At 36.3% G+C, this 22,126-nt stretch overlaps 1 protein-coding gene across 1 annotated transcript in view; it reads right to left on the bottom strand.

Annotated features, from left to right (window-relative positions):
• CFAP47 (cilia and flagella associated protein 47) overlaps nucleotides 1-22,126 on the bottom strand; it is a 440,981-nt gene that overhangs the window by 178,236 nt on the left and 240,619 nt on the right. Inside the window, exons 38-40 of the mRNA XM_003924170.4 lie at nucleotides 21,338-21,488; nucleotides 20,164-20,252; nucleotides 13,494-13,571 (exon numbers count right to left, since the gene is read on the bottom strand). Of these exons, the coding sequence (XP_003924219.4) occupies nucleotides 13,494-13,571; nucleotides 20,164-20,252; nucleotides 21,338-21,488 (318 nt within the window). The remainder of the gene's footprint in view (nucleotides 1-13,493; nucleotides 13,572-20,163; nucleotides 20,253-21,337; nucleotides 21,489-22,126) is intronic.

Below are 22,126 nucleotides of genomic sequence, written 5' to 3'. Positions count from 1 at the left end.
GATGAGATAAGTGCCCTTAGAAAAAAGACCCCAGAAAGCTCCCTCACCTGTTCAGCCACATGAGGATGCAGCAAGAAGACTGTCATCTATGAACCAAGAATGTGGCCCTTACCAGACCCTGAATCTGCCTCGATCTGTCCCAGCCTCCACAACTGTGAGAAATAAATATTTGTTGTTTAAGCCCCCCAATCTATAGTATTTTGTTATAGCACCCTAACAGACTAAGACACTGCCTAATTCTAATTGTTCCTAATTATTCTGTGTAGTAGAAAGAAATATTTTAAAATCATGGCTCTCAGAATCCAGCTTTTTATTGTTTTTTTTTGTTTTGTTTTGTTTTGTTTTGTTTTGTTTTTAACAAGAATCAAGACCCAGAAAATTATCTCTATCAAGGCCTTCTTTTATTTTTGGTGGCAATTCTGAGCCAACCTCTTCTGAGACATAGAGATGAATAATGAAGCCCTTAAGCTCAGGGAGCAAACAGTCTGTAATAAAACATAGATTTTTGAGAAATACATTCAAAGTAGAATGATAAACACTTTATTGCCTTTCAACATTAATTCCTATGTTCTTATATTTTGCCCTACACTTTATATGTCTTTTATTTCCCCTTGCATGCCCCTACCCATTACTTCTGAAATTCCCTCTACCAATGTTCCTATGCTCATAGGAAAGTTCTCCTCTTCTAGATTCTGGCCATCAAGATTTTACTCAGAACCAATTTGTTTACAATAAGAGAAAACACCAAAATACTTCTCTTGAGAAGATGAAATTCTCCATAATATCTAGATAGTAATATTCTTAGGCAATCAGATCACAGAGTATTTTTTTTCATCTAATAATAATAACAAATACTTTCTTCCTTGTAAAACTCCCTCCACTGGTAGGGATTTTTGTTTTCTGCTTGGTGATTGATTCCTCAAGGGACAGATATGTGACTTACTTATCCTTATATTTTTCCAATGCCTGAGTTGCCACTTAATGAGAATTTGTTGGAATACAACTAACAAGGAACGTAAAGCACCTCTTCAAGGAGAACTACAAACCACTGCTCAACGAAATAAGAGAGGACACAAACAGATGGAGAAACATTCCCTGTTCATGGTTAGGAAGAATCAACATCGTGAAAATGGCCATACTACCCAAAGTAATTTACAGATTCAACGCTATTCCCATCAAGCTACCAATGACCTTCTTCACAGAACTGGAAAAAAACACCTTAAACTTCATATGGAACCAAAAGAGAGCCCGCAGAGCCAAGTCAATTCTAAGCAAAAAGAACAAAGCAGGAGGCATCACACTACCGGACTTCAAACTATACTACAAGGCTACAGTAATCAAAACAGCATGGTACTGGTACCAAAACAGAGATATAGACCAATGGAACAGAGCAGAGGCCTCAGAGGAAATACAACATACCCACAACCATCTGATCTTCGACAAACCTGACAAAAACAAGCAATGGGGAAAGGATTCCCTGTTTAATAAATGGTGTTGGGAAAACTGGCTAGCCATGTGCAGAAAGCAGAAACAGGACCCCTTTCTGACACCTTACACCAAAATTAACTCCAGATGGATTAAAGACTTAAACATCAGACCTAACATCATAAAAACCCTAGAGAAAAATCTAGGCAAAACCATTCAGGACATAGGCGTAGGCAAGGACTTCATGACCAAAATGCCAAAAGCAAAGGCAACAAAAGCAAAAATAGATGAATGGGACCTAATCAAAACTCCACAGCTTCTGCACGGCAAAAGAAACAGTCAGTAGAGTGAATCGGCAACCAACAGAATGGGAAAAAATTTTTGCAGTCTACCCATCTGACAAGGGGCTGATATCCAGAATCTAAAAAGAACTAAAACAGATCTACAAGAAAAAAACAAGCCCATTCAAAAATGGGCGGAGGATATGAACGGATACTTTACAAAAGAAGATATATAGGAGGCCAACAAACATATGAAAAAATGCTCATCATCACTGGTCATTAGAGAAATGCAAATCAAAACCACATTGAGATACCATCTCACACCAGTTAGAATGGCGATCATTAAAAAATCTTGAAACAACAGATGCTGGAGAGGATGTGGAGACATAGGAACACTTTTACACTGTTGGTGGGAATGTAAATTAATTCAACCATTGTGGAAGACAGTGTGGCGATTCCTCAAGGACCTAAAAATAGAAATCCCATTTGACCCGGCATTCCCATTACTGGGTATATATCCAAAGGATTATAAATCATTCTACTATAAGGACACATGCACACGAATGTTCATAGCAGCACTGTTTACAATAGCAAAGACCTGGAACCAACCCAAATGCCCAATGATGATAGACTAGATAGGGAAAATGTGGTACATATACACCATGGAATATTATGCAGCCATCAAAAACGATGAGTTCACGTCCTTTGTAGGGACATGGATGAACCTGGAATCCATCATTCTCAGCAAGCTGACACAAGAGCAGAAAATCAAACACCGCATATTCTCACTCATAGGCGGGTATTGAACAAGGAGAACACATGGACACAGGGAGGGGAGCACTACACACCGGGGTCCATCGGGGGAAATGGGGAAGGTACAGGGGGGTGGGGAGGTGGGAAGAAATAGCATGGGGAGAAATGACAGATACAGGCAAGGGGACGGAAGGCAGAAAACCACACTGCCATGTGTGTACCTATGCAACAATCTTGCATGTTCTTCACATGTACCCCAAAACCTAAAATGCAATTAAAAAAAAAAAAGAATTTGTTGAATGATGAAAAAACTCAGTATTGCTGAAAAAAGCCAGCAAGTCATATAACCATTAGAAATAACTGACAAAGTTATCATCTGAGCCCAGTTGTTCTATTTACTAATTTCAAAGTTTGGCTAAAATCAGTTTCCTACACTGGTAGTTTCCTAATAATTCCTTTGGATTTCATTAGAATAAGAACTTACTAAATGCTTTCATTATGCTCATGGATCATGTCCCCACAATGTAAAATGTGTGATGAATAAAAGATTTTATCATTCATGTGGTTTCAAATGGGTTATTTTATAATATATATATATATATATATATATATATATATATCTCTTTGCTTACAAAGAATGGCTCATGGAGGCTTTTTAAATAGAAGAGTCTATCATTATTTTAAAGCCAGTTTAAAAATGTTTACTACTTGATACTTTACTACTCACCTATGAAGAGAAAGTGTATTATTTGGAGAGATATTAGCTTATGTGAAAATGATGAGGGGTACTGGTTAGTAGTATAGACTAGGCCATGCTGCAGTAACATACAACCTCGTATATCAATGGATTAGCACAATAATTTATTTCTTGCTCATGCTACATGTCTATTGAGGTGGAGGGTACACTCAGGGATCCTTGGTGAAGAAGACTCCTTTCTTTTTTATTTTTATTTATTTGAAACAGGGTCTCACTCTGTTGCCTAGGCTGGAGTGCAGTGGCGAGATCTCAGCTCACTGAAACCTCTGCTTCACAGACTCACATGCTTCTAATGCCTCAGCCTCCCAAGTAGCTGGGATGACAGGTGCCTGCTTCCACACCAGGCTGATTTTGGTATTTTTAGTAGAGACAGGGTTTCACCATGTTGCCCAGGCTGGTCTTGAAATTCTGAGCTCAAGTGATCTGTCCACTTTGGCCTCCGAAGTGCCAGAATTACAGGTGTGAGACACCATGCCTAGCCAGGAGGCTCCTTTCTATATGTGTTTCAATAATAGTTGTGGCAACAGAAGGGAACACAAAAAATTCCTCACTGGTTCTTAGAGCTACCATGTGGAAATAACATACAACACTTCTCCTCACATGCCATTGGCCAAATAGGCTATATGTTGACACATAACATCCACATTAGTGGAGAAGTGCAAGATCACCAGGTACCTATTTAGAGGAAAATAGAAATTTTTTTTCTTTTTCTTTTTTTTTTTTAAACCGGTTTTTCCTTTCCATGTTTAGTGCTTCCTTCAGAGAAAATAGGAACATTTAAGAAAACTTCTTTTAAAAATCCAGTTCATTTATGGAGTCTTTTTTTTTTAACGTTTTCTCATTTTACTTGCTACCATGCTGATTAAACATAGAGATTACACTAGGGTTTTATTGAGACAATATAATGATTATTATATGGTAGATTACATAAGAAAATTAATCAGAGGCACTGCTATGGATTTTCATTCTGGTCATGAGTTAAAATACATATTATTAAATTTCAGTTTGTGTATGGAAATCTCTTCAAGACAAACAATAAAAAGTTTTTTAAAGTAATGTGTAACATGACTAAGTATTATTTTTTAAGACATATTTAAAGATAGAAATGCCTCATTATGCCAAAGAAGCCAGATTGATGAATTAGATTATTTGTGCTACTTGGGGATAAAAATCTTTTGTGTCCCTTCATGGTGGAGACTTGGTTAACTATACCCTAATAACCATTTTCCTTTTCCTCCTCCCTGAAAAAAACTGTAATTTTATTTAGATGTGTACAGAGAAAGGCGGCTTCTCAGTTTTCCTTCTAACTAGGTTTGGTCATTTAATTAAAGTATGGCCCATGGGCTACAAACAGAAGTACCGTGTGGTATTTCTGGCAAGCTTCCCTAATAGGAAAAGAGCACATGCTTATCCTTGTGCATCTTCCTTTCCACTGCCTAAAAAGTGGATTTGATTGTTGGAGTTCTGGATAGTTTAACTGATCCCTCAGAAACTGTTCTGTGCTACATGATCCAGAGTCGGGAGGTGTTACACAGGAAGCAGGCAGAATCCCAGATGAAGGAGCCACAGTAACTTCTTCTCTTCTCTTTAGAATTGTCAGAAAACCAACCTTCTCCATGAATTTAAGGAGTACTTTATCTCAATTCAACATATGGATTTGAGCCTCAGCCATCATCTCATGCAAGTCCCTAAATGATAAACCAAGAGCTTATGCTAATTGACAAGCCCTTTTCCTTGAGAAACTTTGTGGCTTTTGCCTTTATAAGAACTGCCTTTGGGAGGAAACAAGATGGCCAAATAGACACAACTCCGGTGCACAACACCCAGTGAGAGAGACGCAGAAATGGAGAGATCGCCTAGCTCCAACTGAGGTACCAGGTGCATTTCAACGGGTCTGGTCGGATGGTGAGCAAAGCCCAGACAGGGCAGACTGAGGCGGGGAGGGGTGCTGCTTGACCCAGAAAGTGCGTCTGACCAGTAAGTTGGAGGCTCCCCCTCCAGCACCCTGATCCAGATACAGCGCTTCCCCCAAAGCCTCAGCAAACCACAGAACAGGGGATCTTTAAAAGGCAAGTGCCAGGAATTACAAGAGCAGAGTTGAATAATGATCCAGGACAGTGTCCCAGATTGTCGCACAGATCTAAGCAAACACATAAGCCCATAAGCTGGCCGAGAGGGCCTGCGGACCAAGCTATTGCCCCCTCCCGCTGCCTGGAGACAGAGGGAGCTGAAAGTGGGAAGACAGGTGGAGCTGCTGGTCAGGACCCTCCCCTAATGACCAGAGAGAGAGGAAGCTGAAAGCAGAGAGACAGATGATGTGGCTGGGCAGGTCCCTACCCTCCCCACAAACCCCAGAGGGCTGAAGCACCAACTCTATCGAGTTATGCAGCCAGTGCCTCAGTCTGAGCTGAACCCTGAATGATCCTGCTCCCTCGAAGAAAGGCACAATCCATCATTAAAGAGGCGGGACTAGGCTTCATGTTTTAACAAAAAACACAGGAAGCTTACGTAGGAACAGGATGGTGTTCTTGACCACCCAGCAGCCCCTCCAGGTCAGTGGAAGAGGTGGGTCTAACCTCCCAGTGTAAACAAAAAAGACACAGGAAGCTACCTAGCAACCTGAAGGAGTCCCTAGAAACATAGTAGCACCTCAACAGGCAGACAAGGGACCTCATCAAGCAGCTCTCTGAGATCAGAGCTAGATAAATCCATGAAGATGGGAAAAAACCAGCTCAAAAAAGATGAAATCATCAAAGACCAGAACGCCTCTTGTCCTTCAAGGGATCACAGCTCCTCATCAACACAGGAACACAACGTGACCAAGAAAGAGTGCAAGAAATTGACAGAAACAGGTTTCAGAAGGTGGATAATAACAAACTTTTCTGAGCTAAAGGAACACATTATAACTCAATGGAAAGAAACTAAAAACCTTGAAAAAAGGCTAGATGAAATGCTAACTAGAATAACCAGCTTAGAGAAGAACATAAACGACTTGATGGAGTTGAAAAACAAAGCACGGGAACTATGTGAAGCAAACACAAGCTTCAATAGCGAAATCGATCAAGCAGAAGAAAGGATATCAGAGACTGAAGATCAACTCAATGAAATAATAAGAGAAGGCAAGAAAAGAAAAAAAAGAGTGAAAAGAAATGAATACAGCTTCCAAAAAATATGGGATTATGTGAAAAGACCCAATCTACGTTTAATCGGTGTACATGAATATTTCGGGGACAATGAATCCAAGCTGGAAAACACGCTCCAGGATATTATCCAGGAGAACTTCTCCAGCCTAGCAAGGCAGTCCAACATTGAAATCCAAGAAATACAGAGAACTCCACAAGGATATTCCTCAAGAAGAGCAACCTCAAGGCACATAATCGTCAGATTCACCAGGGTTGAAATGAAGGAAAAAATGCTAAGGGCAGCCAGAGAGAAAGGTCAGGTCACCCGCAGAGGAAAGCAAATCACACTCACAGTGGATCTCTCAGCAGAAACCCTACAAGCCAGAAGAGAGTGGGGGCCGATATCAACATCCCTGAAGAAAAGAACTTTCAACCCAGAATCTCATATCCAGCCAAACTAAGCTTCATAAGTTTTGAAGAAGAAATAAAATCCTTTACAGACAAGCAATTATTGAGAGATTTCATCACCACCAGACCTGCCTTACAAGAGCTCCTGAAAGAAATACTAAACACGGAAAGGAACAGATACCAGCCACTGCAAAAGTACACCAAAGGGCAAAGACCAAAAATGCGATGATAAAAGTGAGTCAACTAACAGGCAAGAAAACCAGCCAGTAACAAAATGTTGGGACCAAATTCACACATAACAATATTAACATTGAATGTAAATGGCCAAAATGTCTGAATCAAAAGACACAGACTGGCAAATTGGATAAAAAGTCAAGACCGATCAGTGTGCCGTATTCAGGAAACCCATCTCATGTACAAAGACACAAATAGACTCAAAATAAAAGGATGGAAGAAGATTTACCAAGCAAACGGAGAACAAAAAAAAGCAGGGTTTGCAATCCTAGTCTCTGATAAAATAGACTTCAAACCAACAAAGATCAAAGAGACAAAGAAGGGCATTACATAATGGTAAAAGATCAATGCAACAAGAAGAGCTAACAAACCTAAATATATATGCACCCAACACAGGAGAACCCAGATATATAAAGCAAGTTCTTAATGACCTAAAAGGAGATTTAGATTCCCGCACAATAATAGTGGGAGACTTCAACACTCCACTGCAATATTAGACAGATCAACGAGACAGAAAATTAACAAGGACATCCAGGACTTGAACACAAAGCTGAACCAAGTGGACCTAATAGACATCTACAGAACACTCCACCCCAACTCCACAGAATATATATTCTTCTCAGCACCACATCACACTTACTCTAAAATTGACCACAAAATTGGAAGCAAATCACTCCTCAGCAAATGCAAAAGAATGAAAATTATAACAAACAGTCTATCAGACCATAGCACAATCAGATTAGACCTCAGGATTAAGAAATTCACTCAAATCCACACAACTACTTTGAAACTGAACAACTTGCTTCTGAATGTTGACTGGATAAACAATGAAATGAAGGCAGAAATAAAGATGTTATTCGAAACCAATCAGAATGAAGACACAACTTACCAGAATCTCTGGGACACCTTTAAAGCAGTGTCAAGAGGGAAATTCATAAAAATAAATGCCCACATGAGAAATAAGAAAAGATCTAAAATCAACACACTCTCACCAAAAATGAAAGAACTAGAGGACCAAGATCAAAAAAACTTGAAAGCTAGCAGAAGACAAGAAATAACTAAGATCAGAGCCAAACTGAAGGAGATAGAGACATAGAGAAGGCCCTTCAAAAAAATCAATTAAATCCAGGAGGTGGTTTCTTCAAAAGATCAACAAAATAGACAGACCACTAGCCAGACTGATTAAAAAAACGATAGAGAGAAGAATCAAATAGATGCAATAAAAAATGATACAGGGGATATCACCACTGATTGATTCCATAGAAATACAAACTACCATCAGAGATTACTAAAAATTATTCTATGCACACAAACCAGTAAATCTGGAAGAAATGGATAAATTCCTGGATACTTGCACTCTATCAAGACTAAACCAGGAAGAAGTTGAAGCCCTAAATGGACCAATAACAAGTGCTGTAGTTGAGGCAGCAATTAATAGCCTACCAACCAAAAAAAGTCCAGGACCAGATGGGTCCCAACTGAATTCTACTAGACATACAAAGAGGAGTTAGTTCCATTCCTTCAGAAACTAAACTAAACAATACAAAAAGAGGGAATCCTCCCTAACTCATTTTATGACACCAACATCATCTTGATACTGAAACCAGGCAGAGAGTCAACTAAAAAAGAAAACTGCAGGCCGATATCCATGATGAACACAGATGCAAAAATCTTCAATAAAATACTGGCAAACTGAATACAACAGCACATCAAAAAGCTTATTCATCACGATCAAGTAGGCTTCATCCCAGGGACGCAAGGCTGGTTCAACATACACATGTCCATAATCGTAATCCATCACATAAACAGAACCAAAGACAAAAACCACGATCACCTCAATAGATACTGAGAAGGACTTCGACAAAATACAACAGCCCTTCATGCTAAAAACTCTCAATAAACTAGGTATCAATGGAACGTATCATAAAATAAAAGCTATTTATGACAAACTCACAGCCAATATCATACTGCATGGGCAAAAGCTGGAAGAATTCCTTTTGAAATCAGGCACTAGACAAGGATGCCCTCTCTCACCACTCCTATTCAATATAGTATTGGAAGTTCTAGCCAGAGGAATCAGGCAAGAAAAAGAAATAAAGGGTATGCAATTAGGAAAAGAGAAAGTCAAATACTCTCTAGTTGTAGATGATATGATTGTATATTTAGAAGTCCCCATTGTCTCGGCCCAAAATCTCCTCAAACTGATAAGCAACTTAAGCAAAGTCTCAGGATACAAAATCAATGTGCAGAAATCACAAGCATTCCTATTTACCAATAACAGATAAACAGAGAACCAAATCAAGAGTGAACTCCCATTAACAACTGCTACAAAGAGAAAAAAAATACCTACGAATACAACTAACAAAGGATGTAAAGGCCCTTTTCAAGGAGAACTACAAACAACTGCTCAACAAAATAAAAGAGGACACAAACAGATGGAAAAACATTCCATGCTCATGGTTAGGAAGAATCAGTATTGTGAAAACAGCCATACTGCCCAAAGTGATTTACAGATTCAGTGCTATCGCCATCAAGCTACCAATGGCCTTCTTCACAGAACTAGAAGAAACCACTTGAAACTTCATATGGAAGCCCAAGAGAGCCTGTATAGCCAAGACAATCCTAAGAAAAAGAACAAAGCCAGAGGCATCACACTGCCAGACTTCAAACTATACTACATGGCTACAGTAACCGAAACAGCATGGTACTGGTACTAAAACAGAGACATAGACCAATAGAACAGAACAGAGGCCTTGGAAGCAACACCACACATCGACAACCATCTGATCTTTGACAAACCTGACAGAAACAAGCAATGGGAAAAGGACTTGATGTTTAATAAATGGTGTTGGGAAAATTGGCTAGCAATATGCAGAAAGCAGAAACTGGACCCTTTCCTGTCACCTTACACTAAAATTAACACCAGATGGACTAAAGATTTAAACATAAAACCTAACACCATAAAAACTCTAGAAGAAAAGGTAGGAAAAACCATCCAGGACATAGGCATAAGCAAGGATTTCATGACTAAAACACCAAAAGCAATGGCAACAAAAGCCAAGATAGATAAATGCGATCTAATGAAAATTCATATCTTCTGTACAGCAAAAGAATAATCATTAGAGCGAACCAGCAACCAATAAAATGGGGAAAAAAATTTGTAATCTACCCATCTGACAAAGGGCTAATATCCAGAATCTACAAAGAACTAAAACAGATATACCAGAGAAATCTAGCAAACCCATTCTAAAGTGGGAAAAGGATAAGAACAGATATTTCTAAAAAGAAGACATATATGAGGCCAACAAACACATGAAAAAATGCTCATCATCACTGGTCATGAGAGAAATGCAAATCAAACCCACATCGAGGTATCATCTCATGCCAGTTAGAATGGCGATCATTTAAAAACCTGGAGACAACAGATGCTGGAGAGGGTGTGGAGAAACAGTAACACTTTTACCCTGTTGGTGGGAGTGTAAATTAGTTCAACCATTGTGGAAGACAGTGTGGCGATTCCTCCAGGATCTGGAAATAGAAATTCCATTTGTCTCAGTAATCCCATTGCTAAGTATGTACCTAAAGGATTCTAAATCATTCTATTGTAAGGACACGTGCACACATATGTTCATGTGGCCCTGTGTACAACAGCAAAGACCTGGAACCAACCCAAATGCCCATCGATGATATAATGGACGAGGAAAATGCGGCACATATACACCATGGAATACTATGCTACCATAAAAAAAACAATGAGTTCATGTCCTTTGTAGGGACTTCGATGAATCTGGAAACCTTCATTCTCAGCAAAACGACACAAGAACAGAAAATCAAACACCACGTGTTCTCACTCATAGCCGAGTACTGAACAATTAGAATACGTGGACTCAGGGAGAGGAGCATCACATACTGGGGGCAGTTGTGGGTGGGGGTAGGGGAGGAATGGCAGGGTGTGTGGAGGGTGGAGAGGGATAACATGGGGAGAAATCCCAGATATAGATGAGAAGGGAATAGAAGCAGCAAACCACCTGGTTATGTATGCACATATGCAACAACCCTGCATGATGTGCACATGTACTCCAGAAGCTGAAGTAAAATAAAAATTTAAAAAAAAAATTGCCCTTGCCTTTGATTTAGGAGACAGTCTTCACATTAGTAAATTCCCAGTATTTTAAATGTATAGCTCTGAGTCATTCTTGCAGAGTTAATCTGCAGGAGCATGATTGTTCTATTTGGGATCAATGTCCTCCCTGACCCAACATTCAATGTCTTAGCATCTTTAAGTTTTTCTTGGCTGTTGTTGTTTTGTTTTGTTTTTCATCACAGGAAGGCTTAAGAGAACTAAGGAAGTACAGCATTATAAATAAAATGTATGAAACTAATGAGAAATAATGATCAATAGTGCTTGATGACCATGACAGAAACACTTCTTAAGCTATATTTCATGAGGAATTGGTAATTATTTGGAATGAGTACTTCCAAGGTTTCCTTTCCTGGAAAAACTAAATTATGAATCCCTTTATACTTATTTCTTCTATTTTCTTTTTAATTTGGGAAGTAAACCACACACACACAAAATAACCTTACTTATAGCTTTAGATTCCATGGCTTCAATAATCCCAAAACTTTGGATCTAATCAACCCATTCCAGAGTATTATATAAGGAAAGCCATGATAAATTTGAGAGACAGAAATCATATTTTGTATTCCAACTCCTGAGAGTATACTCAATTTTTCTGTTCATTACACTGATTCAATTTTGAGTTATTTATGCTCACATATACCTATGGTGTTACTTCAAGACATGACTCTAATTTAACATACAATACTACAAATTGTACACAATTAATGTGAAGAAGTTATTTCAAGGCCATTCAGGCAAAATCTACAATCACAAGGGAGTCACTTAATCAAGAAGAATTAAGGGGCTGAAAACATAAAAACCTAGAACTGTTTACAGAAGTGTTTTTAGCAATACTTCAGTAAAACTTGCATTTCATATCTACAAAGAAATTAACATAAAATATCTACACTCCTCTTATTCTTTTGGTATCTATAATGCTGCCTTATAACTATATACATCAATTGATATTTTACTGTTCACTAAAGCAAAATATGAAAGCAAGACTACAAAGGCCATAGGTAAGCATGACATTGACATTCAATAAAACAAATACAGTGAAACAAAAATGGTTTCATCTTTAATAACTTTTCTCACAGAATAATCATTGATGGAATCAAACATCTCATAAAAGATGCAACTCGTATAATCTCCCAAAAGTGTTAAGTTAAATACAACTCATTTTTTTTAAAAAAAAAAAAAAACAATCTATACTCATTTTAATCTTAGCAAGATCTGCACAAGCACTTTAATGGTTTCTGATGACACTGGGAATTCCTGTCGTGTAAATTGTCAAATTCTTGCCTCTTGATACATTTTTGTATCCAAAAGGATGATATTGATGCTCTCAAGCACCACACAAAGACAAACAAGGGTGTAAAATAGACTAAAAACATAGTAGTAATAGTCAACATAGGTATGCATTTCAATAGACATCTACATTATTTTCTATCTCACTTTCTTTAACACTGATAACATTGTTTTTAATGGTACTTAACTTTATATAGTTATTCTATAGTGTAAAACGGAGGAGCAACATAAAGCAATCAAATTTATTAAAAATCCTGTTTATTCAGAATTCAAAGTTTCTTTATAAACTAAATATAGCACTCGTAAAGTAGGTGGAATACATTTAAACACTGTCAATGCTCGTTATCTACAAATTCCGTATTTACAAATCCACCTACTTCCTAAAATGCATTTGTAACCCAAAAATCAGTACTCGTGGTGCTTTCATGATGTTAATGGACATGAACAGAGAGAGATGTTCACTGTTCATGTCCTTTAACAACACTGGTTGCACCAATTCGCAGCTTAGGTCAAAGTAACAATGAGCCTTCTTATTTCAGTTCTTATACAAGTATCGAGATGAGAAGAGGTAAAGATAATAGTGAGCAGTGCTGAGTAATGCAAGACACTCAGGCCTAGTGGACAGGGTTTGAAGACCTTCTCTGATGCCTTCTAGTGAGGCAGTGTCAGGAAAGTCATCTGACACTTCTGAATCCAGTTTTCATTTTGTAAAAAAAAAAAAAGAATCTTCCTTGATGGGCTATTTTTAGAATTTACTATTATAATCTATGTGATTATATATGTTTCTTCTAGGAATAATGGTTCCATATTCACAAATAGAATATGCATAGCAATTTTTATAGAACATAACTACCACAAATAATGAAAATCTGCTATATTTAATCAAGTTCAGATTTATCCAATTTTTACGGACATGAACCTAGTATAACATAAATACGTATTTGGATATGAGTGTGAATTAGGTAAATTAAACATTTTGAATAAATGAAAACTATTGTGTAATTACACAACTAGTTTGCCTGACTACTTATTTCTCAAAACTTTTTCTCAGATATTTAAGAGTTCAAAATATAGACACTTACTCCTGTGTCGGGTATTGCGTGGATTTAGGTAATTGTGATGGCGAAGAGATAAATGTTGAGGATTCCACCAAAATGACGCTGAAATAAATGAAGAAATAATTATTTTTAATCGATTACAACAAAATTCAGATAACCACAAAAATTCTTTTACTTTTTCCCATTGTTCATAAAATATGCTTAGAATCAGAATAAACTACAGTTTAAAAAATCCATGCGCTTTTATTCTGCAACTCAAAAGATATACATTAGAAAGAAGAGAAAGATCAGGATGGAAATATGTGAAACATAATGTCTTAGTCAGCACTGAATTCTCATAGCAAGGATATTTAGAACATAAGTGACTGGTCATACTACATTCCAGAAACAAAGAAGAAATAACACACTGGTCTTACGCATCACCAGAGCTGTACACATTTCATAATTTCTAAACCTATTTCCGTAAAAGAAAAATATTTCTTTCAGGAGTGGACATGAGATGTGTGTAGCTAGATAACCAGTACATTAATAATTATGTCATGTTCTGAAATCACACAAGCAATGGAAAGTCTTCCTATACGACAAAACTCATACATTCAAGAAATAGTTAAAGAGACGTGTTTGTTTCTTACTTGTAAGACATGAGGTTCTGGAAACACAAACATTTTTGTCTCAGGCTGCTCACACCATAGGCTAAGAATAGTATATGAATGATGCCCTAGCAGTAAATTAAAGATGTCATGAAAATTCATGTCATGAATGGCTAATTCTACCTTCAAAAGTGAACAGATTTTGTCACATACTGTTAAAAATAAATTCTCCAAACTTGATTTATCAAAGAAACCCTTTTCATTATGTAAGTTACTGAGACCCCCAAAACACTAGCTTTTTGAGAAAAACTAGGCTAGTAATTAATCCAAAGTTTTAGTCTTGATAACACACACACACACACACACACACACACACACACACACACATTCTGCATGTATATATAAACTAAATGCAACACTTTCCTATATCCTAAAATGTATTATTTTTCTTTAGTCAAATTTTTGTTATTTTTTAAATTTCAAATTGTATTTTAGATTGAGAGAGTTCATGTGCAGGGTTGGGTTATATGGGTATATGGGTATACTGCATGATGCTGAGGTTTGGTATATAATTGATTCTATTATCCAGGTAATGAGCATAGTACCCAATAGGTAGTATTTCAGTCCTTGCTCCCTCCATCCCTCTGCCCTCTGGTAGTTTCCAGTGTCTACTGTTCCCATCTTTATGTCCATGTGTACACAAGTGAGAAAACATGATCATTTTCTCAAATGAGAAGACAACTATCTACAAGCCAAACAGAAAAGCTTCAGAAAAAAACAAAAAATGACAGCATTTTATTTATTTATTTATTTATTTATTTATTTATTTATTTGAGACAGAGTTTTGCTCTTGTTACCCAGGCTGGAGTGCAATGGCGCGATCACGGCTCACTGCAACCTCCGCCTCCTGGGTTCAGGCAATTCTCCTGCCTCAGCCTCCTGAGTACCTGGGATTACAGGCACGTGCCACCATGCCCAGCTAATTTTTTGTATTTTTTAGTAGAGATGGGGTTTCACCATGTTGACCAGGATGGTATCGATCTCCTGACATCGTGCTCCACCTGCCTCAGCCTCCCAAAGTGCTGGGATACAGGCGTGAGCCACCGCGCCTGGCCTAAAAATGACAGCATTTTAATCTAGGACTTCTAACTGCCAGAACTGTGAGAACATGAATTTCTGTAGTTTACCCTATGTGATCTGTGGTATTTTGTTATGGAAACCCTAGTAAACCAATACACTTTCTTTCAGCTTTCTCAATGTCACACGAATTATATAAAATAATAATTACAGCAATATATTGTTGGGTGTGTAATATTGATGTAATATGTATGACAATAACACCAGGAAAAAGAAGGGAAATGGAATAGAGCTATATAAGAGTCACACTTTGTGAATCTTACTGGAATTAACCTAGCATATATCTGAAGCTGATTATGATAAGTAAAAATCTCCATGGTAAACCCTAGTGCAATCATTAAGAAAACAAATCCAAAAATATATTGAAAAAGCCATTAAAATTAAAATGCTGCACTGGAAAATATTCACTATTGTTAAAAATAGAAGCCATGGAGAAACAAACAAAAAGCATAAAATATAACAAACTAAATAGAAATTGGCAAAAGTAAAACCAACCATGTCAACAATAAATTTGTAAATAGATCAAGTAATGCAATCAAAAGAAATGATTAATGTAATATATACATACAATGGAATATTATTGTGACTAAAAAAAGAGGAAGTCTTGCATCTGTAACAATGTGGATGAACCTGGAGGACAATCTGCTAAGTGAAGGACTTTCAGTCACAGAATTACAAGTATGCATAATTCCATTGATATGAAGTGTTTATACTAGTCAAACTCATAGAAGCTAAGAAGCCCATTGTGACAGACAGTAGCTGTCGGTTTAGGGAAATGGAGAGTTGTTATTCAATGAGAATAACATTTTAATTATACTATCAGATGAATAAGTTCTAGACATCCACTATAAAATACAGCGCCTACAGTCAACAAAATCATGTACTTCAAAGTTTAAGAGGGTAGATATCACACTATATCACACTAAGTGTTTTTACCAAAAAGCAAACAAACAAAAAGCAAAGGGACACAGAGAACTTTGAGATGTGTTGGAAATTTCTATTCCGTTGATTATGGTAATGGTATTATGTGTGTTTGTATATGTCTAAACTCATCAAAATGTACACAGTAAATACCTGAAGTTCTTTCATATATATGTTATCTTAATGAAGCTTTTAAAACAAAACAGAAACCCCGAATCTAACAATATGCTATATACAGAAGATATACTTTAGATTCAAAGATAAAAATAGATTGAAAGTAAAAGGATGAAAAATTACATATCATACATACAACCACAAGAATGTTGAAGCAGCTATACTAATACAAGAGATGCTAGAGTTTAAAACAAAAATTGTAAATATAGTTAGAGATATTTTATATGAACAATCAAGCAGATAAAATTACTATAAATACATATTCAGTGAATTTTAGAGCACCAAAAGACAGAAAGTAAAACTGACATAAATGAAGGGAGAAATGAACAGATTGACATGAATAGATACTAAATACTGCACTTTTAATTATGAATAGAAAAACTTAGGCAGAAAATCTACAAGAAAATATAAGTCTTATACAAGACTATAAACCAACGAAACTTAAGAGACACCTATAGAACACTTTACTCAACAACAGCACACTACACATTCTTCTTATGAGCATTCTGCAATATGAACCTCATGATATGCCATAAAAAAAACCTTGATAAATTTAAAATGATTTAAATCATACAAAGTATGCTCTCTAACTTAAATGGAATAAAATCAGTGACAGAAAAGTTCAAAATTAATGAATATGGGGAAATTAAACAACATACTCCCAAATCACTGGTGGATGTGCGAGAAATCAAAAAGGAATTAAAAATAATTTAAGATTTGCCAGGCATGGTGGTTCATACCATAATCTTAGCACTTTGGGAGGCCTAGGCGGGTGGATCATCTGAGGTCAAGAGTTCGAGACCAGACTGGCCAACATGGTGAAATCCCGTCTCTATTAAAAATACAAAAATGTGCTGAGTGTGGTGGTGAGTGCCTCTAATCCCAGCTACTTAGGAGGCTGAGGCAGGAGAATCACTTGAACCCAGGAGGCAGAGGTTGCAGTGAGCTGAGATCATGCCATTGCACTCCAGCCTGGGGGACAAGAGCAAAGGTGTGTCTCAAAAATAATAATAACAATAATAATAATTTTAAATTAATGAAGATAAAAGTAACACATTCCAAAACATATAAGGTGAAGCTCAAGCAGTCCTTAGAGAGAAATATGTAGATATAAATGCCTATGTGAAAAAAATTTAATCTAATAATATAATCTAATAAAAATCTAATCTAATATAAAAATAATCTAAATTTTCACCTTAAGAAGCTAGAAAAAAAGAGACATCTAAACATAAAGCAAATGGAAGGAAATAAGTAATATCCAAAGAAAAGTTAATTCAGAAATAAAAGAGAGGATAGAAAAACAATACAGAACACCAAGCAAAGCAAAAGAATTTTTTTAAAAAGATCAATGAAATGACAAATTATTATCTAGACTGATCAATAATATAAAAGAATTAAATTACTAAAATAAGGGATAGAAGGAGGTACATCACTATCTACCTTCCAGAAATTGAAAAAGGATTATAAAGGAATGCTATGAATGCCTCTGTGCCAAAAATATTTGATAACTTAGAAGAAATGCAGAAATTTCTGGAATAAAATAAACTAGCAACACTTATTTAAGAAGAAACAGAAAATCTGAACAGGTTCATAACAAATAAAGAGATGGAAATAGTCATGATATAAACTTCCACAAAGCAAAGCTCAGAACCAGATGGCTTCACCTGTGAATTATATCAAACATTCAAATACTACCAGTCCTTCACCAACATTTCCAAAAAAATAGAATAGAAGGTAACATTTCAGAAATAATTATATAAGACTAATAGTAATCATATAACGATAGACAAATAACTGAAAAAGGCAATCACACTATTAAATATGATAATTATACAGGCAAAATCCTCAACAAAATACTGTACTAGCAAACTAAATCTTATCAAACATAAAATAAAAAAATCACATTATAAAGCATAAAATAGTGGTGTTTTGCAAAAGAAGAATCTGAGAATCATCAGACTGGGAGCAAGACATGGGAGTCAACAACCTGGTCAGCTAAACCTATCTCTGTTAAATATAGACTGGATTGCTATATTTGTTTAAAGTAATGTGAAATTTTGATAAAACATGATCTATTCTTTTCACTTATGCACACAATATTGGGGAATATATATCGGGATATTTTTATTTCATTTTAAAGTATGTTTAATATGAGACTGTTAATAATAACCAAGTCAATCATTTATTAAGTGTAATATTAAAAATTGGGTCACCTGATATACCGGCTACAACTTAAAACTATTTCTATATTAATTAATTGGTCAAATTCCTTCTTATTTTATCCATTTTATCACGTTAAAATTTCAAACATAATATATGCCTCTTGCACAATATTGATTTTACACACTTGGAGGCTGGTTTTATATTTTTGAGTTTATTCATCTGTTGCCTAAGTTTGAGGGATGTATTCATCCAAGGAAGGATGTAGTTAAAATCGCATGATTAACAATTTTGCTTCCTACCAAACCAAAAACCCCTCACAAGAATTAACCATTTTAATTAAATCTGAGATAAACCATAAAGACATGTTAAAATATTACTGTTATTTGAGAAATATGTATCTGTAATATTCTCCCAATTTCTGGAATATCCACATTTTCTTTCTGCTTTAACACTAGAAAGTAAGACTAAATTTGTTTGTTTTTTGAGACGGAGTCTCGCTGTGTCACCAGACTGGAGTGCAGTAGCACAATCTCAGCTCACTACAACCTCCACCTCCCTGGTTCAAGCAACCCTCCTGCCTCAGCCTCCTGAGTAGCTGGGACTACAGGTGCACAGCACCACGCCCAGCTAATTTTTTGTATTTTTAGTAGAGATAGGGTTTCATCATGTTGGCCAGGATGATCTCAGTCTCTTGACCTTGTGATCCACCTGCCTCGGCCTCCCAAAGTGTTGGGATTAGAGGTATGAGCTATCGTGCCCAGCCAAGTGCATATTTTAGTCCTGTGTTAACACACCACATATTCTAAAATTTTGTGTTCCTTATACTCCAATGTATAACTTTTAAAAAATTCCACTAAATTATATTCTCTCTTACATGCATCCGTGAACCGTGTATTTACCAATCACTGTTTCAAAACAATATATTTTTTTAACAAAATGACCAAAATTATTAGTGAGAAATTACAAAACTCCTGGACATACAATGAATAAAAGAGCTGGAAATTATCAAGTACTAAAATAATAAGCATATTATAACTTCCAGTTTCAATATAAGTATCATAAGGGTTTGATATCTAAAGCTGGAAAAATCAGAAAAATCAGAGTTCCTAGCTTAATCAGCACAGAAGATACCATTTTTCCATCTTCTCCCTCAACATGGTATACATTTTCGGGAAGCTATTTTTCTATTGTGACATTAAATAATACTTGAGAATTTTATTGTCTTTTCATAACAAATATGTATTTTTGTTATTGTTATTAAATCTTAAGATGAATGCATGTGCATTGACTGTGCAGTGTAAATTGGTTATGATGCTCTAAGTAAAAATATTTTGCTCTGCCTAAATATTGCAATTTTAGACATGAACAGAATAAAATTAGAAGTAAAAAAGTTTATTAATTATATATATATATGTGTGTGTGTGTGTGTGTGTGTGTGTGTGTGTGTGTGTGTTTTAATTGAAGGAACACTAAATCTCAAGAAACAACTTACAGACAAAACTCATAAATTTAGTGTGATCATTTAAAAAAAAACTGATTTACTTTCATTAGTTTTTTTTTTCTGATGGTGCTTAGAAGTTCATAGGAATGTGAACACATGTAATTTCTGCTCGAAATGGTTCATGTTAAAGAGATGAAGAAAATTACACATGTCTCCTCAGAGTGGAGGGAGCTAATTGTAATGAATTTATACCAAAACAGTAACTTACTTGAAGTCCCCAGCAGTATGGAAAGGGTTTTTCACATTTACAGTGACTTCCTGCCATTGGTAACATGGGCTTTCGCATTTTATAATTTCCTAAAGTAAAAAAATAAAATCCTTACTACATACTAATAAAAAATGAACTTTCGAATTATAAAATATAAGCTTCAAAATCTATAAACCATCCATTTAATATTACACTGACAAAACTTCACACTATCAAAAGAAATTCCATGGAGAAAAACTTTCTAGGGATTCTACAGTTTCCGAAAGATTATTTCATTGTTTTATTTTATTTTGTTTTTATTTTCTAATCTGTTTCCCAGTGACTTAAGACCATATGGGGACAGATGGGGAAGTAAACAGTTGCATGAGCTTCAGCTGTCAGCTTTTCTATCCCAGAACCACCCATAACTGTTAGCCACATTGTTTCAGAGAATTTGTGTGAGAAGGTTGGGAAAAGTATATGTTCATAAATTCAGGAGGAAGTAAGATTACACAAAGGAAGTGACAAATGTCCACTTCCTATTTTGAGCATCACTGTCTCAAAAGGCAATCTGTCCATATGAGCATCTCAATGTCCTCTTCACACAACAGACCATCACTCAACCATCCTATAGTCATTTTCTCTACTGACCATACTCGTGCTGCACACCTGAAATTCTTTATAATCCATTTGGAAATCCGGCAATCGAAGGAATTTACTTATTCTTTACCATAGATCCATGGTAGAAATTAATATTTAGAAGAGATAATGGCTACAAAAAGTCAATCATAATAATGGCACAGCCATTCTATAAAGATTTAAAACTCTCTCTTCCCCACCCTTTCCTATACACGTAGAACTCTGTCTGGAACACCATCACCTCTCAATAAATGCCAGCATTAGCCTTATCTTTATAATAGATTTGATCCACAGGACACAAAAGATAAGCTGATGAATGTTCCTGCCGGAGTACAGAAAAGTCCTTTTTTACTGCATAAACTATCAACCCTTAGTCCAAGCAAAGGCACAGATACAGCCCAGAACTGCTTTAAGTTAAATCACAAGTATCCATGGCACAAGGATGACTAAAGAAACAGCTGCCTAAAGATCAACCGTGGAACAATAACCATGCTTTTGATACTCTGTGGTCTGATAAGAGAAACAAAGACATATAAAGTAGGTAACATTTACTTACAATGGGTTCAAAATTGAGGACTTTGCCTTCCAGAGCAAATGCCATTGTCATTCCTCTTACTACATTCTTGGGTTTTGAAATTAATAGTAGTGAAGCTTCAGCGGGACGAAGAAAGCGATTGTTGAATTTCACGTTGATAGTAATTTCCTTTCTATTTAGTAAAAGATAAAAGAGAAAACGTTTTAACAAAAAAGACAACTTAAAAGCATTGTTTCTTTTTTTTTGAGATGGGAACTCACTCTGCTGCCCAGGCTGGAGTGCAGTGGTGTGGTCTCGGCTCACTGCAAACTCTGCCTCCCAGGTTTAAGCAATTCTCCTGCCTCAGCCTTCCAAGTAGCTGGGATTACAAGTGCCTGCCGCCACACCCAGCTGAGTTTTTGTATTTTCAGTAGAGACAGGGTTTTGCCACATGGGCCAGGCTGGTCTCAAACTCTTGACCTCATGATCCACCCACCTTGGCCTTCCAAAGCACTGGGATTACAGGCGTGAGCCACCACGCCCAGCCGACACAAGCACTTGTTTAATGTAGATCGTGTATCTAGTGCCTACATCCCTCTGCAAGGTACTTACTTCAGCTGCAGTTCTCAAGAAGCCTACAATCTAGTTATTGTCATCGGTTAAGCTGTCTTAATTTATTTTGTAAAATCTGAAGTTACCTTTCAAATATATAATCTCTCAAATAAAGGATTTTCTAACAGTATGCCACAGGAAACCATATTCAATTTATATCCAAATGTTGATGGGAAGCTACCGAAATATTTTAAGCAGAAGAGTAATAGGTTTAAATTT

This window comes from Saimiri boliviensis, chromosome X, assembly GCF_048565385.1.
Source record: "Saimiri boliviensis isolate mSaiBol1 chromosome X, mSaiBol1.pri, whole genome shotgun sequence".
NCBI lineage: Eukaryota > Metazoa > Chordata > Mammalia > Primates > Cebidae > Saimiri > Saimiri boliviensis.
Note: the sequence above shows the minus strand (reverse complement) of the source record. Positions and strands in the feature narration are given on the sequence as shown.